Here is a 22,651-nt window from a genome sequence, read left to right as displayed (position 1 = left end):
CCTACGATACTAGGTCCAGGCTCATTCCTGGGAGTCATGTCCCACGTTGCCAGGGAGATTTACACCCCTGGGAGTCATGTCCCACATAGGGGGGAAAGCAGCAAGTCCACCTGGCTTAGAGAGGCCACATCTGAGCAACAAAAGAGGTTCTCTGGGGGTGACTCTCAGGCATGATTATAAGTAGGTTTATCCTCTCCTTTGCAGTAAGTAACAAGCTTCATAAGGGCAAGCCCCAAGATTGAAGGCTCAGCCTACTAACCTGGTAGTTCCCAGTATTTGCAAGAATATCAGGAATTCCCCAGGCAGGGAAGTTTAATATTTCCACATTTTCCCTCAGTCCCTCAAGGGAACTTTGCAAATACTTTTTATTCTAACAAATTTTTTAATACTCTTTCATCAGTAGTTACAAATATACCACGCTTACACTATGGGTCAATGATATGGAGGAATAAGGCATATGGAAGATTTGGGTTTTCTTTTTTAGTTTTATTTCTTCTCTGGAATAGTGAAAATGTTCTAAATTTGATCATGGGATGAATGCACAACTATGGAATGATACTGTGAGCCAATGATTGTATACTTCCGATAGCTTGCATGGCCTGTGAGTATATCTCAAGATTGCATTAAAAAATCATTGAACAAACAGTGAAAAATATCAATGTTTGACTATTTTAAATTGTAAGGGCCAGGAATTTTCCCTTGTTTAGGAAATATAAGAGAAAAATAATGTGACTGCATTTTCACCTGTAGGTTGAGGATTGCAAGGTCAGTTACCAAGAGGTGTTTATTTTCTGCTGGGTACTAATAGGCCAAGTTATCCACAGAGAATTATAATCTTATATTCCAAATGGCTATGCTTCTTGTAAGTGTGGTATCTAAATTATGTGGACATACTTCTTGTCATCTCAGGCTTTTACGTAGTCTTTTTTTAGGAGTGTAGGGGAGGGGAAGGGAATTAAGTATAATGGGAACCAGTTTAATTAATCACTTAAGTAATTTTTCAAATATAAGATTTAAAGAAATGTAAATTCCTCATTAAAGTGTTGTATGATTCTTGTTATAATTTGTTGCAGTCTGTTTTGTCCAGATTTCCTTAGATATAGGATCTGTTCTCTCATTCTGAACATTTATACTTTTAAACCTTTCTAGGCACTGTCTTTTTTTTTTTTTTTTTTTTTTTTTTTAATCTTCATTTCATTGAGATATATTCACATACCACACAGTCATACAAAACAAATCGTACTTTCGATTGTTTACAGTACCATTACATAGTGGTACATTCATCACCCAAATCAATCCCTGGCACCTTCATTAGCACACACACAAAAATAACAAGAATAATAATTAGAGTGAAAAAGAGCAATTGAAGTAAAAAAGAATACTGGGTACCTTTGTCTGTTTGTTTCCTTCCCCTATTTTTCTACTCATCCATCCATAAACTAGACAAAGTGGAGTGTGGTCCTTATGGCTTTCCCAATCCCATTGTCACCCTCTAGGTACTGTCTTTTAAGGTTTAGACCAACATATCAATAAAAGGCTCTTGACTCCGTCTCTCTCTCAATTAAGGTAGATGTAACTAGCACCTGTTACTACATATTCAGCAGTCAGGTATTGGAGTACTTCTGTAGCTCTGAGAACTCTTGCCAGCAGTTAAAGTTTGGTTTACAAAACACACTCCCCTATTACTGCTTGTCTTGCCTCTTTCCATGGATGGAAACAAAAATTGAAAGAGAGATTGGGGTGGGGGTGGGGGGCAACAGTGTATCTATATAGTTGTTATTTTTTAAAGGGAGTAATTTCCCCTTCCTTCAGTGTAAGAAAACATTTCTCTAGAAGAAAAGAATTTCTCCCAACTTGGACACTGCCTTTTGAAACCAGACTTTGTGTCTTCCTAATTTAAAAGAGTGACTTCAATTTTTTGGCTCCCAGAAATGGATATAATAAATGTTTACTGTTGTTTTAAGCCACTTTTAAAAATATATAAAAATTTAAAAAGAAAGGATTTCCAGAGACAGAATCTGTAATTTTGAGTGGTACATGCAAACTTTCATTCACTTATTAAATCTTATTAAGTAGGTGCTTATTGAACACTTAATTTGTGTCAGTTACTATTCTAAGCCTTACTTTTGTGGAGCTTGTTTCCTAGCACAATGGGGAGACTGACATTAAATTATAAACAAGATAATTTCAAATACTGTCAAGTCTACTGACAAAATAAAATATGTTAATGGGAAAAAGGATGACTGGGGAGAGCTACCTCAGGGAGGATTGAAGAGGAATCTCTCTGAGGTAGTTTCAGTTTTAGGTGTAAAGGGAGAAAAGGCAGCAGCCTGATAGGAGGTGCAGTATTGAGGGAACAGCAAGTGCAGAATCCCCTAGGCAAAGTCAGTCCTTACCTTTCCAGGAATGGAAAGAAGCCAGTCTGGCTACAGCATATAAGCAAGGGTTAGCATAACAGGAGATAAAAGTCAGAGAAGTAGGCGGGGGCCATATGAAGGGCCTCTTGGGCCATGGTAAGGAGTTCCAATTTTATTTTGAAATTAATGGGAAGCCATTGAAAGTTTTAAGATGGATCTCTCAGGATATAATTTACATTTTAAAAGATCTCTCTGGGTGTTGTATAGAGAATGGATTGTAAGAAGCCTAGAATGGAAGCAGGAATAGTTAGGAGACTACTGTAATAGTCCAGGTGAGCAATGATATTGCCCCAGAACAGGATGATGGCTGTAGAGAAAACCAAAAATAGATGAATTCAATATATATTGTGGATACCTCCTCCCCACCCCACCCCCCAAAAAAACTGAAAAAAAAAAAAAAATTGTTGTTGGACTGGATGTTGGATACTCCAAACTGGGGAATAAAAATCTGAAACTCGTCACAGACAAATGGCCAATTATCCTAATATTTAAAAAGCTTCCAGAAATCAAGAAGAAGATGGTGGCTAACCCAGTGGAAAACTGGGCAAATGATATAGTTTGCAGAAAGCAAAATACAAATGCTTTTTAATCATAGAAAGGATTTTAACTTCACTTATAACAAGAGAAATGCCAAATAAATCTATACAGATACTATTTTTTACCTATCAGATTAACAAAGATCAGAAAGTATGATAATGTTTTTAGTGAGGCAGTGTAAAATAGGTCATAGGTTCCTCAACTTTCTTAGCTAACAACACCCTTAATGTCTCAGTAACTTTTCACAGCACCTCCAGGCAAAAAGAAATACCCAACAGTTCCATTTATTAACTAGTTATAAACAACTTAATGAAAATATTCATGTCCTAACAACTTATTGGCCATTCGAAAAATAATAAACAAAAATCAAAAGAAAATATGTTTACTTCATTCTTAAATAACAATTGCAACTACTCAAACCTTTGAATTAGATTGCAAACATCACTGTCAATTACTTGAGTTCCACATTGATCTTTGTGTGGTTCTTGCTTTATCACAGCAAGCACCAAAAACCTAGCTTTCCAAGATTGAGGTCATCAAAAGGAATATAATGTAATCTAATGTTGAAAATGTGAAACTTGAGCTTGTAGTATGCGCGCTGTCCGACAAATGTCCCTATGTTTCCCTCAAAAATTTAAATTAGCCTTCCTTCTGCATCCCTGTGAGCTCACTTTTACACTCTTGGGACATATTGGTGCACAGTTGGAAACTATGGAAATAGCCCTCACATTGCTGGTAAGAACATAAGAATGACTTAGCTCTTAGGAGGAGGTGGGAAATTTGCCAGTATCAAAATTATAAACCTGCATACCCTTTGACCCAGCAATTCTACTTACAGAAATTTGTCGTATACGTATTCTCTGGTAATATCTATGAATAAAAAATATATCAGCTCAGGAATGGCTATGGTTTGTTAATTTTGGGGGGGTATGGCAGCAATGTAGTTATTTTAAGGTTATTTGCTTTCCTTATTCCTTTGTTTGGTTATAGTTTGTTTATTTTCTTGGAGTACAGTAGGAATATCTTGGAAGCAATGTAGTTATTTTAGGTTGTTTTTCTTATTCCTTTGTTTGCTTATAGTTTGCTAATCTTCTTGGGGTATGGTAGGAACATGTTGGAAGCAATGTAGTTATTTTAGGTGGTTGTTCTTATTCCTTTGTTCAGTTATAGTTTGTTTATTTTCTTGGGGTAGGGTAGGAACATGTTGGAAGCAATGTAGTTATTTTAGGTTATTTGTTTTTTCTATTCCTTTATTTTGGTTTTGTTTGAAATGCTGTTTTTTTACTGTTTGTTTTTTAATAAACACAATCAATGAGTATTAAAAAAAAGTAAATGAACAATGAGGGGAAGGAGGGGAATGGAATGTTTTGTATGTTCTTTTTTACTTTAATTTTATTTTTTGGAGTAATGAAAATGTTCAAAGATTCTGGTGATGAATGCACAACTATATGATGATACTATGAACAACTGATTGTACACTTTGGAGGATTATGTGTTAGGTGAATATATCTCAATAAAATTGCAAAAAAAAAAATGTATCAGATTAACCCTCGTAGCATTGTTTTTAGAATAGCAAAAGACTGGGAACATCCTAAACGTCCATCAGTAGAAGATTAAATAGGTTATGGTACATCCATACAGTCAAATAATATGTAGCTATTTGAAAGAAGAAAAGCTCTTTGAGAGCCAAAAACAGAATGACTTGAAGACATAATGTTAAATGACAAAAGCAAGACACAGAGAATTGGTATGGTATGCTGCTTATGTTCTGTGTAAAAAGGAGAGAAAAATACTTATGTACCTATTGGCTTGTATGTGCATCGGGTATCTTTGGAAGGATAGAGCAAAAGCTGTTAATATTATAGGTTACATTGGGGGAGAGGAATTAGGTGAGAGGGAGGCTTTTCACTAAATACCTTTTTGTTTCTTTTGAATTTTGAACCATGGAGAATGTATTACATATTCAAAAAATGAAAATGTAAATACAAAGTAAATTAGAAGAAACAAAAATTAATATAATGGTTTCACCACTAACAGAGTCATGAATTTATTTCATCATTAATATAAAATGAATGCTGAATAATTTGGAGGACTGAAATTATATTCCAATATCTAAAGAAAAATCAAGATGAGACATTTGACACTTTAAAGTTTTATTTTGTTTTGTTTTTTTTCAGGATTTAGAAAACTACATATTGGAACTCATCCCCACTTTGCCACAATTAGATGGGCTGGAAAAGTCTTTTTACTCCTTTTATGTTTGCACTGCAGTTAGGAAGTTCTTCTTCTTTTTAGACCCTCTAAGAACAGGTAAAAGAAAATCTTATTTAACTTAGATACTATAAGATTATTATTACTTCTAAGTCTTGATAATAAAGAAAAGTCTTGAAAATGTCATTAATTATTTTCCTAATATGTCATTGTCATTAATAATCTGGTGAATTTCAAGGGGGTAGAACAGTTCGAAGAACAGCAGCCATGCTTTGGTTTAGATTTATATAAAGATTTTTTTGTGATATACTGGCAGCATCACCTGTAACCAGCTGTGTGACAGTGGGCATGTCACCTAAGATCTCAGTTTCTTCATCCCTAAAATGAAGTATGTACTGGATATCCTATCAATCACTGTGGCTCTTCCCAGTTTTAAGAAGCCAGTGATTCATATGATTTGCTGCCCTTGGTAATAGGCTGACGATTGTTCCCTTTTTGATAAAAAATATGTATTTAGGAGCTACATTTAGCCATGACATATTTTTCTCTTTCTCAAGTTAACCTATGTGGGGATCAGATTAGCAGTATGCTTTATAAATTGTTCTAACCTGCTCAAACTTAAGTACATGTAACTGAGGCTAAAGGAGGGACAGAGAAGGCCCAAATCAAAGTCCTTGATTCTCCTTCTGCACTTAAAAATCCATATGTGAGTTCATCACAGTACATACTAGCTGATAATTTATTAAAACTTCTCCACTATGGACATATACACATCTATTCCCTTTGAAATTCTACAAAATTTTTAACTTTTTTATATACCAGGCACTGTGCTAAGCATTTTACTAGGATTCTTTCATTTGCTCCTCATAACCACATAAGGTATTAATATAGTCCACATTTGATGCATAAGGTAACTGAGGTTTACATTGATTTCATCTATGGAAATGATATTCAAACTCCCATCTATTTGCTCTTAACCATGCCTCTTACTGCTTCCTATTTCAGAAGCTGCCACAGAAAAATGGGAGCTTCCTTGTTTATCACCTGTAACATACCTATAGTCACAAAATATGTAGAACTATTTTATTTGAAATCTGATAATATAATTTTAGAAAGCATTTACTCCTTGGATTTATATAGCTAGGGGTATGTAAGTAGACATAAAAAGAGATTTTATTAAATGTTCCCTGCAGATTTCCCTTTTCCTGGCAATATATAATAAGGATGTTGGAGTGTAAGAGCTTGGGAAGCTTTAAAATATCAATTGTATAACTGCTTTTCTAAAATAATACCTTTTTGAAATTGAGTTCTTCTTGTTTTTAAAACAAAATTAAGAAATTATGTTTCTTTATGTTCTATAAAGGGAAGATAAAAATTCAAGATATTTTAGCATGCAGCTTCCTAGATGATTTATTGGAGGTGAGTATGTTTTTAAACTACTTAATTATGTCACTTGACAGTTTCTATCTTCTCATTATGTTTCTCTGTTCATTTAGCTAAGGGATGAGGAACTGTCTAAGGAGAGTCAAGAAACAAATTGGTTTTCTGCTCCTTCTGCCCTAAGGGTTTATGGTATGTCCCTATAATAATGCTAAAATGTGAATTATCCATTCCTCAGTTAAATTGGTGCTCGGAGTACAGTTTTATACATAGACTACTCTACCTTAAGACCAAATCTTGTATTCTAGATTACTAAAGCTTACTTGTTTAAATACCAACATTTAAGTTTTTTGTAATTCATTTTAAGGTATTAGACTTTCTTACTCTTAAATAGAATATACAGAATGGAATTTGATCTTTGCTTGTTGACTCAGGCGCATCATTATGAACATCACACTGTTGTCTTACATTGTGATAAAATGCCACTGTCGGGCCACAGGGGAAGTTGTTCTAGGATCTGGTTTGCTCTTTTATTGAATTTCATTAATCTGCTACATTATTCTGTTGGGTGGTTCTGACTCCTCTGTGGCATCCTTGATCTCTGTTTTCAAGTGCCAGGGTATCATTGCTTTGTGTTGACACCTACCTACATCTAATTTAGGAACTCAGGACTGTTCTAAAACATTGCAAACTGAAAACAGTGATGTGAGTGTAATAGCCCAAAAGCCACTGCTTTCCTGCCTGATTTTCCTTGGCTGGTTCTGGTTTAATGATTGCTCTGATTGAAATTGTAGGGATAGCTGATTGCAGGGTTAAGGCACTACCTTAACTATAAAGTAATTAGTTTGAAAATCAAAATATTAACCATAAAAAGAACTTTTTGTTGATGTCTATCCTTTTGTCTTTTTCATTAAAATTTTATTTTGGTTGTAAGTGTCTTTTCATCATCTTTCCTCCCAAGGCCAGTATTTGAATCTTGATAAGGATCACAATGGCATGCTCAGTAAAGAAGAACTCTCCCGCTACGGAACAGCAACTATGACCAATGTCTTCTTAGACCGTGTTTTCCAGGAGTGTCTCACTTATGATGGAGAAATGGTAGTAGTTTAAATCTTGAGATAAGTTAAAAATTTTTTAGGCTCCCAAAGTTTTACAGTATGATACTGCATTATTTTCATTTATGTGTACCATGATATCTTGAAAGATATGAATAGCCAAATTCTTTGAGAATTGAATCTTTTGATCTTAAGGTAAATTTGCTTAAAAGCCTTAATTCCCTTAGGGCTCAGGGCAAGTAGAAAATTTTAATACTTTGTCCATTTTGCTATTAATGTACCTATTGTAGAGGAGTGTGAACTAGTAAAAAGTTATCTGATTAATTGCTGTATCCTATTGACTATTTTCATATAGGTGGTACAGTCATTAAATTATAAGGTCACATAGAGTTACACATATGCCATGATTTAAATCTAAGAATCATGTTGTAGTACTCTTTATAAGACATGCTAAGTGGCTGAAGATTAGCTAATATGCAGTTGTCCTTTTATCACTGTGATGCAAAATACTTGTGAAGGAAATTTCTAAATACCCTATTTTTTTAAGTTTTATTCACACACCACACCATACAATCCATCCTAAGTGTACAATCAATGCCTCTTGGTATAATCACATAGTTATGCATTCACCACCACAGTCAATACGAGAACATTCTCATTTCTTCCAAAAAAGAATCCCATACCCCTTAATAGCCCTCTATTATTGACATATAGCTTTAGTATGGTGCCTTTGTTACAATGAAAGAATATTACAATGTTACTGTTAACTGTAGACCTTAGTTTGCATTAATTGTATTTTTTCTCATATACCACTGTATTAACATCTTGTAATGGTGACATACATTTATTCTGGTGCATGTAAGAACTTTCTTGTATTTGTACAATTAACCACAGTCATCATCCACTATACGTTTCCCTATGTTATACAATCCAAGGTTTTATCCTCTAGCTTTCCTTCTAGTGACATACTCAACCCTAGCCTTCTCCTTTGAACCATACTCACACTCAGCATTGTTAATTACACTTAAAGTATTGTGCTACCATCACATAAGATTGTGCTATTCATTTCTGAATATTTACAGTCAACCTCATTCAACATTCTGTACTCTGTAAGCATCATTTGCCCAATCTCTACTCTTCTTTCTATCTCCTGATAACCTGTGCTTCAAATTTAACTCCCTGAGATTGCTCATTATAATTAGTTCATATTAGTGAAGACATACAATATTTGTCACTTTGTTTATGGCTTTTTTCACTCAACATAATGTTCTCACAGTTTATCCATATTGTTGCATGCATTATGACTTCATTCCTTCTTACAGTTGCATAATATTCCATCATATGTGTATACCACTGTTTGTTTATCCATTCATCAGTTGATGGATGTTTGGGCTGTTTCATCTGTTGAAAATCATGAATAATGCTGCTATAAACATCAGTGTGAAACTGTCTATTCATGTCCTTGCTTTCAGTTCTTTCAAGTATATATCTAGTAAGGGGATTGCCAGATCATTTAGCAGTTCTATACTTAGCTTCCTGAGGAACCACCAAACTGCCTCCCACCATTCTACATCATTCTACATTCCCACCAACAGTGAATAAGTGTTCCTATTTCTTCAAGTCCTCCCCAGCATTTATAGTTTTCTTTCTTTTTTTTTTAATAATGGCCATTCTAGTGGGTGTGAAATGGTATCTCAATGTGGTTTTGATTTGCATTCTCCTAATAGCTAGTGAAATTGTACATCTTTTTATATGCTTTTTAGCCATTTATATTTCCTCTTTGGAAAAGTGTCTGTCCATGTCTTTTGCCCATTTTTTAATTGAGTTGTTTGTCTTTTTATTGTTGTAGGATTTCTTTAATATTCTGGGTATTAAACCCTTACTGGATATGTGGTTTCCAAATATTTTCTCCCATTGAGTAGGCTACCTTTTTACTTTCTTGACAAATTCCTTTGACACACAAAAAAGTATTCAATTTTGAAGAGATTCCATTTATCTATTTCTTCTTTCTTTGCTTGTGCTTTGAGTATAAGGTCTAAGAAACCACCTCCTACCACAAGATCTTTAAGATGTTTCCTTTTATTACTGTGATACAGAATTCTTGAGAAGGAAATTTCTGAATACCATTTTTAAATTTCCATTATTGCTATTAAAAACATGTTAAGGCCCCTTTCCAACACAAAGAAGTTAAAATGTCATTGCCCAGATATCCCTGAAGATTGAAAGATCAAATGAGAGGAAGGAGGTATAACTAAGAAATTTGGATTTAATAAATGACTGCAAATACTGACTGATTATATAGATATTTCTTTTTAGTGTCCAGTGTTTTAGAATAGCCAGAAGGAAATACCTTAAGTTGTTAAACTATAATCCAGTAGCCTTGATCTTTGATAATAATTGTATAACTATATAGCCAAAAACAAAACAAAACAAACAAAAAAAATCAGTTGCCTGTGTTTGTTTGGATATACTTCTGGATGTTTTGTCCTGTTCCACTGATCTATTTATCTATCTCTTATAATATGACACTGTCTTGGTTAACCTACTTCTATTGTCTAAGTCTTAAAATTGGGTAGAGTGCAAGTGCAATACTAGTAGTGATCAATAAGTGGGAGGGGTAAAGGAAATGGGATGTTTGAGGTCTTTTTTACTTTTATGGACTAATGCAAATGTCCTAAAAATGATCATCGTGATGAATACACAAATGGATTGTATGGTGTGTGAATATATCTCAAAATTACATTAAAAATAACAGGGTGTTACATGGGAAAAAAACACAATTAACGTGAACTAAGGTCTATAGTTAACAGTAACATTGTAATATTCTTTCATTAATTGTAACAAAGGCACTATACCAAAGCTAAATGTTAATAATAGGGGGATATAAGTGGTATGGGATTTTTTTCTTCAGAAGAAATGAGAATGTTCTCATACTGACTGTAGTGGTGAATACATATATTGCTATGTGATTATACCAAGAACCATTGATTGTACACTTAGGATGGATTGTAAGATGTGTGAATAAAACTGTTTAAAAAAAAAAAACACATTAAGTATCTGATAAGTTTTCCAAATTGATGCTTAAAAAAGTCGTATTGTCAGAAGAGATGTTAGGTTTTATCTTTTAGCTATAATAGCAATTTGCTGAATAACACCATTGTAACCCAACTGCAAAGGAAAAGGATTAAAAAGGCACAGAAACTCTGCTTTGTGACCCCCAGAGCTGTCAACAGTTAACCATGAGGAGCTTGTAGTATATTAATGACTTCTGGTTCTAAAGAAAACTGGAAGCCACAACTATAAATGGAGTTAGACCATGATGAGACTGCATTTCTTTAATTCTTTATACTATAGTTTATGCAGAAAGGAATTCTCTTAATCTTAGACTACAAAATTCTTTCCAAGAATACCGAAATTTTTTCTAAGCGAAAATCTCAAGTATTCTACTTCTTTTCATCATGAAAAAAGTAATCTATAAGTATCCCCTTGGTGTACGAAATGGTATCTCTGTATTTAAAAAACTACTTTGAAATAGTTTTTAAAAATTATCTGGCTTTAAAATTTAAACTATTTCAAAATAGTTTTTTAAATATATTTTACAATTAGTTCCAGATATACATATTCCTTCTTCAAAATGATATGTTCACATCTTCTTGACCAAAAAGGGGAATGCAAAATGAAGCAAATAAAGTTTCAGTGGCTGAGACATTCCAAATGGAGTCTAGAGGTCACGCTGGTGGGCACTCTTACATTCTATGCAGATAAACCTTTTTAGGTTTTAAGGTATTGGAATAGCTAGAAGTAAATACCTGAAACTATCAATCTGCAACCATTGACTCTTGAAGATGATTGTATAACAATGTAGCTAACAAGGAGTAACAGTGTGATTGTGAAAATCTTGTGGATCACACTCCCTTTATCCAGTTTATGGATGGATGAGTAGAAAAATGGGGACAAAAACTAAATGAAAAATAGGGTGGGGGGGGGTGATTTGGGTGTTCTTTTTACTTTTATTTTTTATTCTTATTTTTACTTTTTCTGGTATAAGGAAAATGTTCAAAAAATAGATTGGAGTGATGAATGCACAACTGTAAGATGGTACTGTGAAAATTGATTGTACACTATGGATGACTGTATGATATGTGAATATATCTCAGTAAAACTGAATTTTTTAAAAAAATGATCTGTTCATACTTTTCAAGATACTGTTACACACTGATATGAAAATACAAATTTAGTGTATAACAGTTTGCTTTCCTGTCCACTTCAAAAGTATAGTGAAAGAAAATTATGCTTTAACATAACAAATCTTTCATAAGAAAATGAGGTACGTCCCCCAAATTGTCCTTAACAGATAAACTGTGTAAAATTCCTAGAAACCAAAGTTTACAAATGGATTTCTCATTTCATATTAAGAAGAAAAATAAAATTTGCCACCTCAGATTAGAAAATAGCTTCAAATAATCATATATTCACTCAAAAACTTAATTTCAACCAAGGCTTCTAATCAATGTCATTTCATTTCTCTAGGATTATAAGACCTACCTGGACTTTGTTCTTGCATTAGAAAACCGAAAGGAACCTGCAGCTCTGCAATATATTTTCAAACTGCTTGATATTGAGAACAAAGGATATCTCAATGTTTTTTCCCTTAATTATTTCTTTAGGGTAAGTCTCATTTGTGTAACCAAGTCACTATTCCTTAAGATATTTTATACACATTTGGCTTACATTACCTATTTAATGACAAATTTTTAATTTAACAAAAAGGTTTGCATAACAGATTTAAGAAGTCAGTCAAGATCTATTTAAAAGAAACATAAATGGGCTAGATAAAGCTGATTTGTTTAGATGTAGAATACTAAAAGTGTATAAATGGATGTCAAGGGCTGTGCTAGCCACTGGAGATATAACCAAGCATGAGAAATTCAGTGCTCTTGGTGATCAAAGAGTAGTGTGCAAAATTTTGTAGAAACTTTAACAGTTCAGATAAGGTAGGTCCTTTCCATAGAAATTTTGCAGACTCTTCTAACTGTTGTGCTGTAGAAAAAAATAAAAACAGAAGTAAACTAAAAATAATTTTAAAACTGGCCAGAATTATGTGCCAGGTTTATTGTGAAACAGATTTGTTGAAGCACTTATTTTGTGCCTTAGTTGGTTTCAAAGAATAGCATGATGAGCTGTGAAGTGGAATTTAATTCTATCTGATAAAGCATTCAGATGCAGCAGGTGTAAAAGTAGGAATGTCTGCCCTTATAAGACAAACCATTCCTTGATTTCAATAGTGACCTTTCCACTTGATGGAAAAGTTTTATACAGTAGTATTCCACTTCATTACCATATATCCATAGCTGGTTTTTAGAAGATGGTGTGATTTTTATATGGTTAAGATAAACAATAAGAAGACATGGTCTTAAAACATTAAAAATAACGTTTTCACATTTGTCATAAACCATTGTCCCTGAAAAGTGTCTTCTCTTCCATTTGAAAACATTTCAGTATTCTTCCAATAACTTCATCTGGTTTCCAAATTCATCTTTCTAAGTCTCATAGCATATATTGCATAACATCATGTTAAATTCTCTATAAGGCCTTCCATTATGAATTTTTAGATAGTAATTTCTGCAAATATTAGAAGGATAAATTACAGTCCCTGTGTTAGAATACATTTTTTAAAAATTAAAAGCTCTATGAGCTTAAATCAATTGCTAATCGGAAAAGTTAACACCAACCCTTTATAGGGACATCTCCACATTAGGACACCTATTAAATGAAAATTCTGTTTTAGAAAAAAACAAAGTAAATATGTCTTTTGGAAATTAAATACTCAACTCTTTTTCATAAAGATTTAAGTGTAGTATCTTTTACTCTTAGCATATTAAATTTTGTTTTTAAAATACACTTAAACAATTTTATAAATGCATGTATTTTCTCAGGGCTTTTTTTTTTTGGTTGCTTGTATAAGGTAAGGTAAGAAGTTGCTGGTGCTGAGCTCTGTAATCCTGGGCTGATTGTAAAGACTTTGTACATTCATATCCCAGTGATAAAGAGAGCCTGGGTAATGCACTTTAGATCATACCATCCAGATCCACCACTCTGCTTATAGTAGTCCTCAGAGACTCTTATCTACTTCAGAGAGATTCTCTGTGGATACTCTGGTATCAGTAGTGTTCCTCATACAGAGTAAACACTAGGAACAAATTTAATTAGTTGAATAATTACCAGGAATTTTTAAATTTTTTTCCCCCCTTTTTTTTTCTTGCCCCCACTCTTCCACTCATCCATCCACACACTGGACAAAGGGGAGCACGGACCACGCGGCCCTCCCAATCACACTGTCACCCCCCATAAGCCACACTTCCATACAATCGTCTTCAAGACCCAAGGGCTCCGGGCTGCAGTTCAGCAGTTTCAGGCACTCACTGCTAGCTATTCCAACCCACCAGAACCTAAAAAGTGTCTATACTATGCACAGGAGTGCCCACCAGAGTGACCTCTCGGCTCCTTTTTGTAATCTCTCTGCCACTGAAACTTACTTCATTTCCTTTCACATCCCCCTTTTATTTACCAAGAATTTTAAGCCTCACTTTTTCCATAGAGAATAACTATCACCTAAAATATTAATCCAACTGGATCAGTTTCTTCAGTCAACATTTTTTGAATGAAGTTTATAAAAGGAAAGAATTAGAGGAAAGTCTGATTCCATTTTTTTCTATAAAATAAAAGACAAGTTGTGGAATGGCAACGTGTGGTGGGCTGGGAGCTTAAACAGTTGGTAAAGGTATAAACTGTGTTCATGGGAAATAAGAGGAACAGGCCATAACAGAATAATTGCTGTGGAGTAGGCAGCAGTCCTCAGTCTTGTATCATTTTCTTCTTTAGTTCTCAGTAGCTAAAGTATAGAACTAGAAGGATAAATGGTTACACTGATCCAATGTGCAGGTTTCCTGGATTGGGTATGGAGCAAGTTCAAGGAACTTGAGAATAGTGGCAAGAATGGTTCAGACCAGTGAGGTTCATATGTTACGAAAAGAAGTAGAGGTGCTAACTTGGGGACAGAAGAGAGGTTGTTGTATATTTTATTCACACATTTATTTCTACCAAATACAGGCCATACAAGAACTAATGAAAATCCATGGACAAGATCCTGTTTCATTTCAAGATGTTAAGGTTACTTTTTCTTTTAAATTTGCATAATACCTGATAATCATTTATATTAAATCAAATTTTATGTGAAAGCAGCTTTATGAGAACTAAGAAGTATATACAGAATCAGGTATTTGCTATTATTCTGAACTGATATATAAATCATTAGAAATTGAGACCACATTTGGATTGATGCTTGACTTGTGTAGCTTATGGTTTTGTGTTCTCATTGGAAGCATTTGTTTTAATTGAAAATTAAGAGAATCAATATAACCTGCATCCTTTGGCACTCTAGTCCATTGTAAACTGAACTTTTTTGGAACTGTTCAGGCCAGAGCATGTTTGAGTCTGCTACTTCAAAGGCTTTTGCTCATTTTGGTATTAGATTTAAGGAGACATCAATCATACAGTATGAAAACCACCACTATTTGAAACAAATGCTGCTACTTAGCATTTTGGTAACCGGCTATGAAAAAACATTCAGTATTCAATACTCATTTAGGTTCAGGTTGAATAACATAATAAAACACCCTACCCAATTTTAAGCAAGGATAAGACTTAAGGCTACTTTGGCTTAATGAGACAAATTTGAAACATTGCACCAAGCAATTCAAGAAACTGCAAATCAACGTGGAAAAGGAAGTTTCATGAACATACAAGATTAAAGGTTTATACATTTCGTTTATTTGAATTATTCAATTTTTTTAAATGCAATTTGCTGCCTTAAATGCTACTATAATAAATACTGAGTAATTTTATTACAAAAAAGATTAGAATTCCTTGTAAAAATTCATATTGTACACTTCATAACATAGAAGAGGTCCATCTTTTCCAGGAAGTTTTGGTAAGATTTAGCATCATTCTGGATGACTAATTCTTTAATACTGAAGTTAAAAGGGGCTTTCTCATCCTCAGTTCAGCATAAAAGGTTGACATCAGTATTGGAAATGAAGCTTTGTCACACTCTTGATCGGAAGCATTTAAGTTTTTACTTTAACTGCGCTGAATTTCCACTTAATAATTAAATCAAGACTTGACTTTACCACCAATTAGAAGCAACAGAAAAGTATACAGAGGTAACGTATTCAAAGGGTACTGCACTAGACAGCCTATAGCTAATTAGCAGTGTAGCCTGAATTTAAGTGAGCGTCAGTTTCTTCATTTATAAAATGTGTGATAGCTCTCACGTAGCTAAGGAATCTTTCAAACAAATTCTTAGGAGGTAGAGAAAAGGAGATTGCTTATCTGTTAGACAGAAGAGAAAACTGAGAACACAAAAATTTTACCTAAGCTCAAGTGTCAGCCCTGAATTGTAGATCACTGTGTGATTGTTACATGATACACTCAGCTTTAAGAATTTCTGATTTCAATGGATTTTGTTTCCCACTTGTAGGATGAAATCTTTGACATGGTAAAGCCCAAGGATCCTTTTAAAATCTCTCTTCAGGATTTAATCAGCAGTAATCAAGGAGACACAGTCACCACCATTCTAATTGATCTGAATGGCTTCTGGACTTATGAGAACAGAGAAGCCCTTGTTGCAAATGACAATGAAAACACTGCAGACATTGATGACTCATGATCTCAGAAAGACTAAACTGTATTTATTGAGATATGCTTGTATTCTACATGCAAAACTTTGAAGCAGAATTCTTAGTAATGGTCTAAATAAAACACTTTTCATCTGCCTATAGGACATAGCGAATGTTTTGTTTACTGGAATATGAGTTACAATCATTTGGTAGCAGTAGGACCAAAGTCTGCTTTTCAGGAAGTGGTAAATTCTGATTCTGTTTAGTTTGAATATGGCAAGTGTGGTTTGCTGAAGGTAGGTCTTCAAACCACCTTAAAGTTTTCATGAAATATTTCACATCAAAGATTCAAAATTTGAATATTTGAGGGATAGTCATTTACTTCAGTTTTCTAAAATATTGTATATATCAAGGATTATAGACTTTCCATTCACTAGAGTAGAACTATTTCATTTCTGGTTTAGAAGTGATTGGACATGATCTTTCATTTAAAATGATGTTTCCAATAAAAGTATTCATACTAACATTTTATTTTCATTAAAATCTTTGGTATAAAGATTTGTCTAGTCTTATTAATCAGTATATCAGGGTTACAGCTTACAAAGTGTAACTTCATTTTGTTAAGGGGTGGTGAGAACGTGTTAATTCAGTATAAAGGCTCCTCAATTAAACTAATTCTTGTGTTTCGTTTTTATGAGATGAAAGATTAGAAAAGGGTAGGATATCAGAAAAGGGCAGGATTATCATGAACTGCAATCCAGAGGGATTAGTAATTATTAAAAGGGTTGAACAGGAATTAGGAAAGGGAGAAAGAGGATTACAATAGGACAAGCCATTTAATGCATTTATGGGAAATTTTATAGTTTTCATAAATAAAAGATAAAATTTAAGGCATAGTTAATAACTATATTTATAAACATTACAAATTGGCCACTTGTGGACAAGTAGAGAGTAAAATTCAAGAAACAGAAAACCTTCATAGGTCACTGTCTTCCTTCTACCACATTTAAAAGTTTCCAAGTGAGCTATTTTAGGTATCAGCACAATGCCTCTAGAGAAAGATTTAGAACGTCACCTTTAAATATGCATGCCTTCATCTGATTCACTAATAAATATCGAAGATGGGGGGAACATCTATTAAATTGAAAACAAATTGGAGAGGGAGGGGCAAGATGGCAGAGTGCAGAGGTGTGGAATTTAGTTACCCCTCTAAGGCAATTGGTGAATAACCAGGAACTGTCTGGAACAACAGTTTGGGGGACTTCTGTGACTGGAAACACATCGTACACCAGTCTGGAACAGCTGGAATGGCTGAGATGGCAGCAAAGAACTGTAACTTTCCCCAGCCAGGGGGCTGGCGCTCTTCCCCAACAGGAACGGCAGACTGTCTTGGAGCTGGTTCCCTGAGGGAAAAAGAAACAGTCTCTGCTGGGAGTAAGGAGAGGGACTCAACCAGGCTCCAATGACAGAATTAATTAACAAATTCAAACTACTGAATAAAAGCTCGGAACACAGATAACTTAAGAGCAAACACAAAAGGAACTGGGAGGTTTCAGCCAAGCAGAGAGGTGGGGGGGCTAACAACAACAACAAAACAGACTTCTAGAGTTGGAGGAGCTCAGAATACTGGAAAAGGGCTGGGCCCTAAGAAAAAGGGGACACACAGAAACGGGTACAAACTCCAGCCTGTAGTTGGCAAACCCAGGGAGCTAGGATCCAGATCTGAAAAGGCTTTTTTTTTTTCTTTCTTTTCTCTCCGATTTTTTTTTTTTTTTTTTTTTAACTTTTCAATAGCCTTTTAGAGCTGCCAGAACCCTCATGTTTCAGCTCTGCCCCTGGGTAAGGACAGAATTAAAGTTGTCTAAGAGTAACTAGTCAGGTGAAGGAGACAGTTCCCAAAAGGGCATAGGTTTAAATGCCTATCAGACAAATTAGACTTCAAATGTAAAAACAAAAGAAACAAAGAAGGACATTATATTAATAAAAGAGACAATTCATCAAGAAGACATAACAATCTTAAATATTTATGCACCAAGCCAGAGTGCCCCCAAATACATGAAGCAAACACTGACAACACTGAAAGGAGAAGTAGATACCTCTACAATACTAGTTGGAGACTTCAATACACCACTCTCATCAATGGATAGAAATCTAGATAGAGGATCAATAAGGAAACAGATGTTGAATTGTATGATAAATGAACTAGACATTTATAGAACACTACACCCCACAACAGCATGGTACACATTTTTCTCAAGTGCTCATGGATCATTCTCTAGGATAGACTACATATTGGGTCCCAAAGCAAGTTTCAACAAATTTCAAAATATTGATATACAAAACACTCTCTTGAATCATAATGGAATGAAATTGGAAATGATTAACACATGAAAACACAACATATCAAAACACAGAGGATGCAGCAAAAGCAGTGCTGACAGGGAAATTTATTGCACTAAATATATTAAAAAAGAAGAAAGAGAAAAAGTCAAGGAATTAACTGTTCACCTGGAGTAACTAGAGAAAGAGCAGCAAACTAACCCAAAAGCAAACAGACGGAAAGAAATAACAAAGATTAGAGCAGAAATAAATGAAATTGGCAAATGAAAACAATAGAATCAACAAAAATAAAGACTGGTTCTTTAAGAAAATAAAATCAATGGACCCTTAGCTAGGCTAATGAGAGACAGAGAGAGAGAGAGGGAGGGAGGGATGGAGGGAGGGAGAAAGAGCGAGGGCGCTCATGCAAATAAATCAGAAATGAGAAAGGGGACATAACTACTGACCCTGCAGAAATAAAGCTAATGAGAGGATACCACAAGCAACTATATGCTAATAAGCTAGAAAACTTAGCTGAAATGGACAACTTCCTAGAAAAGCATGAACGATCAACATTGACTCAAGAAGAAATAGACAACCTCAGCCAACCAATCACAACTAAAGAGACTGAGTCAGTCATCAAAGAGCTCCCAAAAAAGAAATAGCAAAAAAGGACCAGATGGCTTCACATGTGAATTCTATGAAACATTCAAGAAAAAGGACCAATCCTGCTCAAACTCTTAAAAAAACAATTGAAGAGGAGGGAAAGCTACCTAACTCGTTTTTGTTTTTAATCACAACTTTTATTATGTGAATTTTTACAATACAAACAAAAAAAATACAGAAATGCAATATATGAATACAGCTAAATGCAGATGGTGACTTTTTTTCTTTTCAAGAGGCCATGATTCCCATTTCTAGTAAAATAAAGAGACTGCACATAGGTAGAAACAGGTTGGTCGTTAGCGTCACAATTTTGCCTAGCAATGATCTATAAATGCATTTTCCCCCTGCTACTTACCATAAAGTGTAAAAAGGGAGTTAAGGGAAAATTTCTTTGTTGGTTCCTACCATACGAAAGATGCTATACTCTATTTTAGCAGGGCCAGTATATGGAAAATATCTAAATTAAATGTTACTACAAAAATGAAGCAGTAATGAGATTCTGGCTAAAGAGGGCACTAAATGAGAATAGTATATATTTAAAGGAATCCAAAACAAGCAAACAAACAAACAAAAAGGTTGTTATAAAAAAGCTCTAGGTGCAGTGTAAGCATATAGGTTTTTTTCCATGTGTATTTTTAAACAATGGAAGTGTCAAAAAATAGGGTCAACTGTGTTAGACTAAATTACGTTATTGTATATGCTGCATTGAATAGAACTTCTGTATTATAATTATCACAGAGAAGCATAGTTTGCATCATATTATAGCAATTTATCCTCAATGAAAACCTTCCAGAGTCCTTTTATTTTGGAATATCCTGTAAACAATCAAACCACCAGAACATGATTGTACAACAGTAAAATATTCTCTTGCATTAAATTGAAGACATCTGTTTTTTTTTTAAAGGAAAAAAATAGGAAGGGTACTTAGAGCTGTTACTTTCTAAGTACACAACAATCCTAGACAATTCAAGGCATCTTAATCTCCGTCAAAAACAACAACAAAATAATGTTTTGTTAAACATCCATCATTATCCATCATTATGGATAAAACTGGTGCAAATTGGTCAAACAGGTCCAACAAACACTGATGTCCAAGCTGGCATATTGGCAACTAATATGTAACTGGTGGTCAACAGAGGGTTTAAAAGATCTTCCCTTTCTTCTTGTTCTTTTCCAAGGTTCTCGAAGAGTTCTGTTGTTCTAATATATGTTGTTGAGCTTCCCAGTTTACTTTCTCATCCTCAAACTGATGACATTTTTCCTCTAATTCTTTGTGCTGTGCTTCCAAATTCTTTTTCATTTGCTCATGGTGCTGTTGAAGCTCAGCTTCAGAATCCTTCAGTTTCTGAACTTTTTCTTTACCTTCATCTCAAATAACCTGCTCCATCTCCATCACCATCTTCTTCATCTAGGCTACATGCTCCCCCTTCTCTCTTCCTCCATCTGTGCCAGAGGGCTCTTAGTAAGTTGTGCTTTATTCTTGTTGTTATCAACTCCATTATAAGTCACAGCTGCCAGTTTTCTGCTTCTGTAGTTCTCATAGTGTACATTATTAGTGACATCTCTCAAGTCTTGCATGTGCGTTCTTATCAACAGATTTCTTAGAATTGTAAAATCACAATGTTCACCATTTTCAACTTCAGCAACATCCCAAGGATACTGCCTTCCTCTGACCCTTTTGCCATTAACTTCAATGATAGTATTACTTCCCACCACAACAAGAGGTAAATGGTCTTTATCTTTTTAACAAGCTTATTGTCTTCATCATCTGTTTCAGGAAATTCATATATTTTAATTTTATGTTCTTGGATTTCTTTCATTATCTGTTTTTTAAACTGTTAGCACTCCTCTGGTGTGAGTGTGTCTGCTTTGGCAGTAAGTGGGATGATATTCACTTTTTCATGTAAGCACTTCATAAACTCAATTTCTAATGATTTAAGTCCATGTCCTGAAGGAGCAATGAAATATAAACTGCACTGCAACCTGTTGTCAGGCATTTGTCGTCTGTTCACTCAAGATTCTGCATTTAGGTAGTCCTCAAATTTACTATCAGTGTAGTCGATGACAGGCTGCCAACAATTGCTATTATCCACTGCATCTCCAAATCCCAGTTTATCAACTATTGTGAGCAGCAACTGAACACCACCTTCTTTGGTTAAAACTTTGGATTGTTCTATCTGTACAGTCTTTTTTATTCTATGGGAAGGACCTGGATACTCTGGATAATACAAATCTGTGAGGAATAATGAGTTGATTAACATTGACTTTCCCAATCCAGATTCACCTACTACCATACATGTGAATTCAAACCCTCTCTTCATGGATTTTCTGTATACTTGATTTGGGAGATTTGCAAATCCCACATAGCCTTCAAGGTTCTTCTGTTGAGCTAGATTTGCAACTCCCACATAGCGTTCAAGGTTCTTCTGTTGAGCTAGATTTGCAAATCCCACATAGCCTTCAAGGTTCTTCTGTTGAGCTACTTTGTAAAGAACACATGTTCATCATTCCAGTGTTCCAGATTCCAACAGAACAGATCCACAGTAAATGATGAATTCCGAGAATTGTGCATGACACATTCAGTCCAAACCATGGTGCTGCTGTTGATGCTCCTCTCCTCAGCAGGAGCGGGTCTCGTACTGATCGACATCCTAACTCATTCTTTGAAGCCAACTTCACCCTAACACCAAAGTCAGACAAAGATACTACAAAAAAAGAAAACTATAGACCAATCTCTTTAATGAATACAGATGCAAAAATCGTCAACAAAATACTCACAAATTAAATCCAGCAGCACATTAAAAAAATTACACACCATGACCAAGTGGGATTTACTCCAGGTATGCAAGCTTGGTTCAACACAAGAAAATCAATTAATGTAATACACCACACCAATATATCAAAATGGAAAAACCACATGATCATCTCGATTGATGCAGAAAAGGCATTTGACAAAATTCAACATCCTTTCTTGATGAAAACACTCAAAAGGATAGGAAAAGAAGGGACCTTTCTCAATAAGATAAAGGCACTATATGAAAAATCCACAGCTAACATCATACTCAATGAGGAAAGACTGAAAGCCTTCCCTCTAAGATCAGGAACAAGACAAGGATGCCCACTGTCACTACTGTTATTCAACATTGTGCTGGAAGTCCTAGCTATACCAATTAGGCAAGAAAAAGAAATAAAAGGCATCCAAATTGGAGAAGAAGAAGAAAAACTTTCACTCTTTGCAGATGATATGATCCTATATGTAGAAAATCTAGAAAAATCTACAGAAACGCTACTAGAGCTAATAAATGAATACAGCAAAGTGGCAAGCTACAATGTCAACACACAAAAATCAGTGATGTTCCCATACACTAGTAATGAGCAACAGGAGGAG

At 34.6% G+C, this 22,651-nt stretch overlaps 1 protein-coding gene and 2 pseudogenes across 2 annotated transcripts in view; 1 reads left to right on the top strand and 2 right to left on the bottom strand.

Moving 5' to 3' along the window:
- Positions 1-16,934, top strand: part of PPP2R3C (protein phosphatase 2 regulatory subunit B''gamma) — a 44,726-nt gene extending 27,792 nt beyond the window's left edge. For both annotated transcript variants that reach the window (XM_037834817.1, XM_037834818.1), the window contains 7 exons: positions 5,132-5,264; positions 6,529-6,584; positions 6,662-6,737; positions 7,507-7,643; positions 12,131-12,268; positions 14,711-14,770; positions 16,140-16,934. In XM_037834817.1, coding sequence (XP_037690745.1) covers positions 5,132-5,264; positions 6,529-6,584; positions 6,662-6,737; positions 7,507-7,643; positions 12,131-12,268; positions 14,711-14,770; positions 16,140-16,328 — 789 coding nt within the window. In that variant the 3' untranslated portion in view covers positions 16,329-16,934. The remainder of the gene's footprint in view (positions 1-5,131; positions 5,265-6,528; positions 6,585-6,661; positions 6,738-7,506; positions 7,644-12,130; positions 12,269-14,710; positions 14,771-16,139) is intronic.
- The window catches only part of LOC119532412, a 237,897-nt pseudogene that overhangs the window by 177,521 nt on the left and 37,725 nt on the right, over positions 1-22,651 (bottom strand).
- Positions 20,405-21,913, bottom strand: LOC119532409 (annotated as a pseudogene).

This window comes from Choloepus didactylus, chromosome 4 (assembly GCF_015220235.1).
Source record: "Choloepus didactylus isolate mChoDid1 chromosome 4, mChoDid1.pri, whole genome shotgun sequence".
Lineage (NCBI taxonomy): Eukaryota > Metazoa > Chordata > Mammalia > Pilosa > Megalonychidae > Choloepus > Choloepus didactylus.
This window is presented reverse-complemented; position numbering and strand designations above follow the sequence as displayed.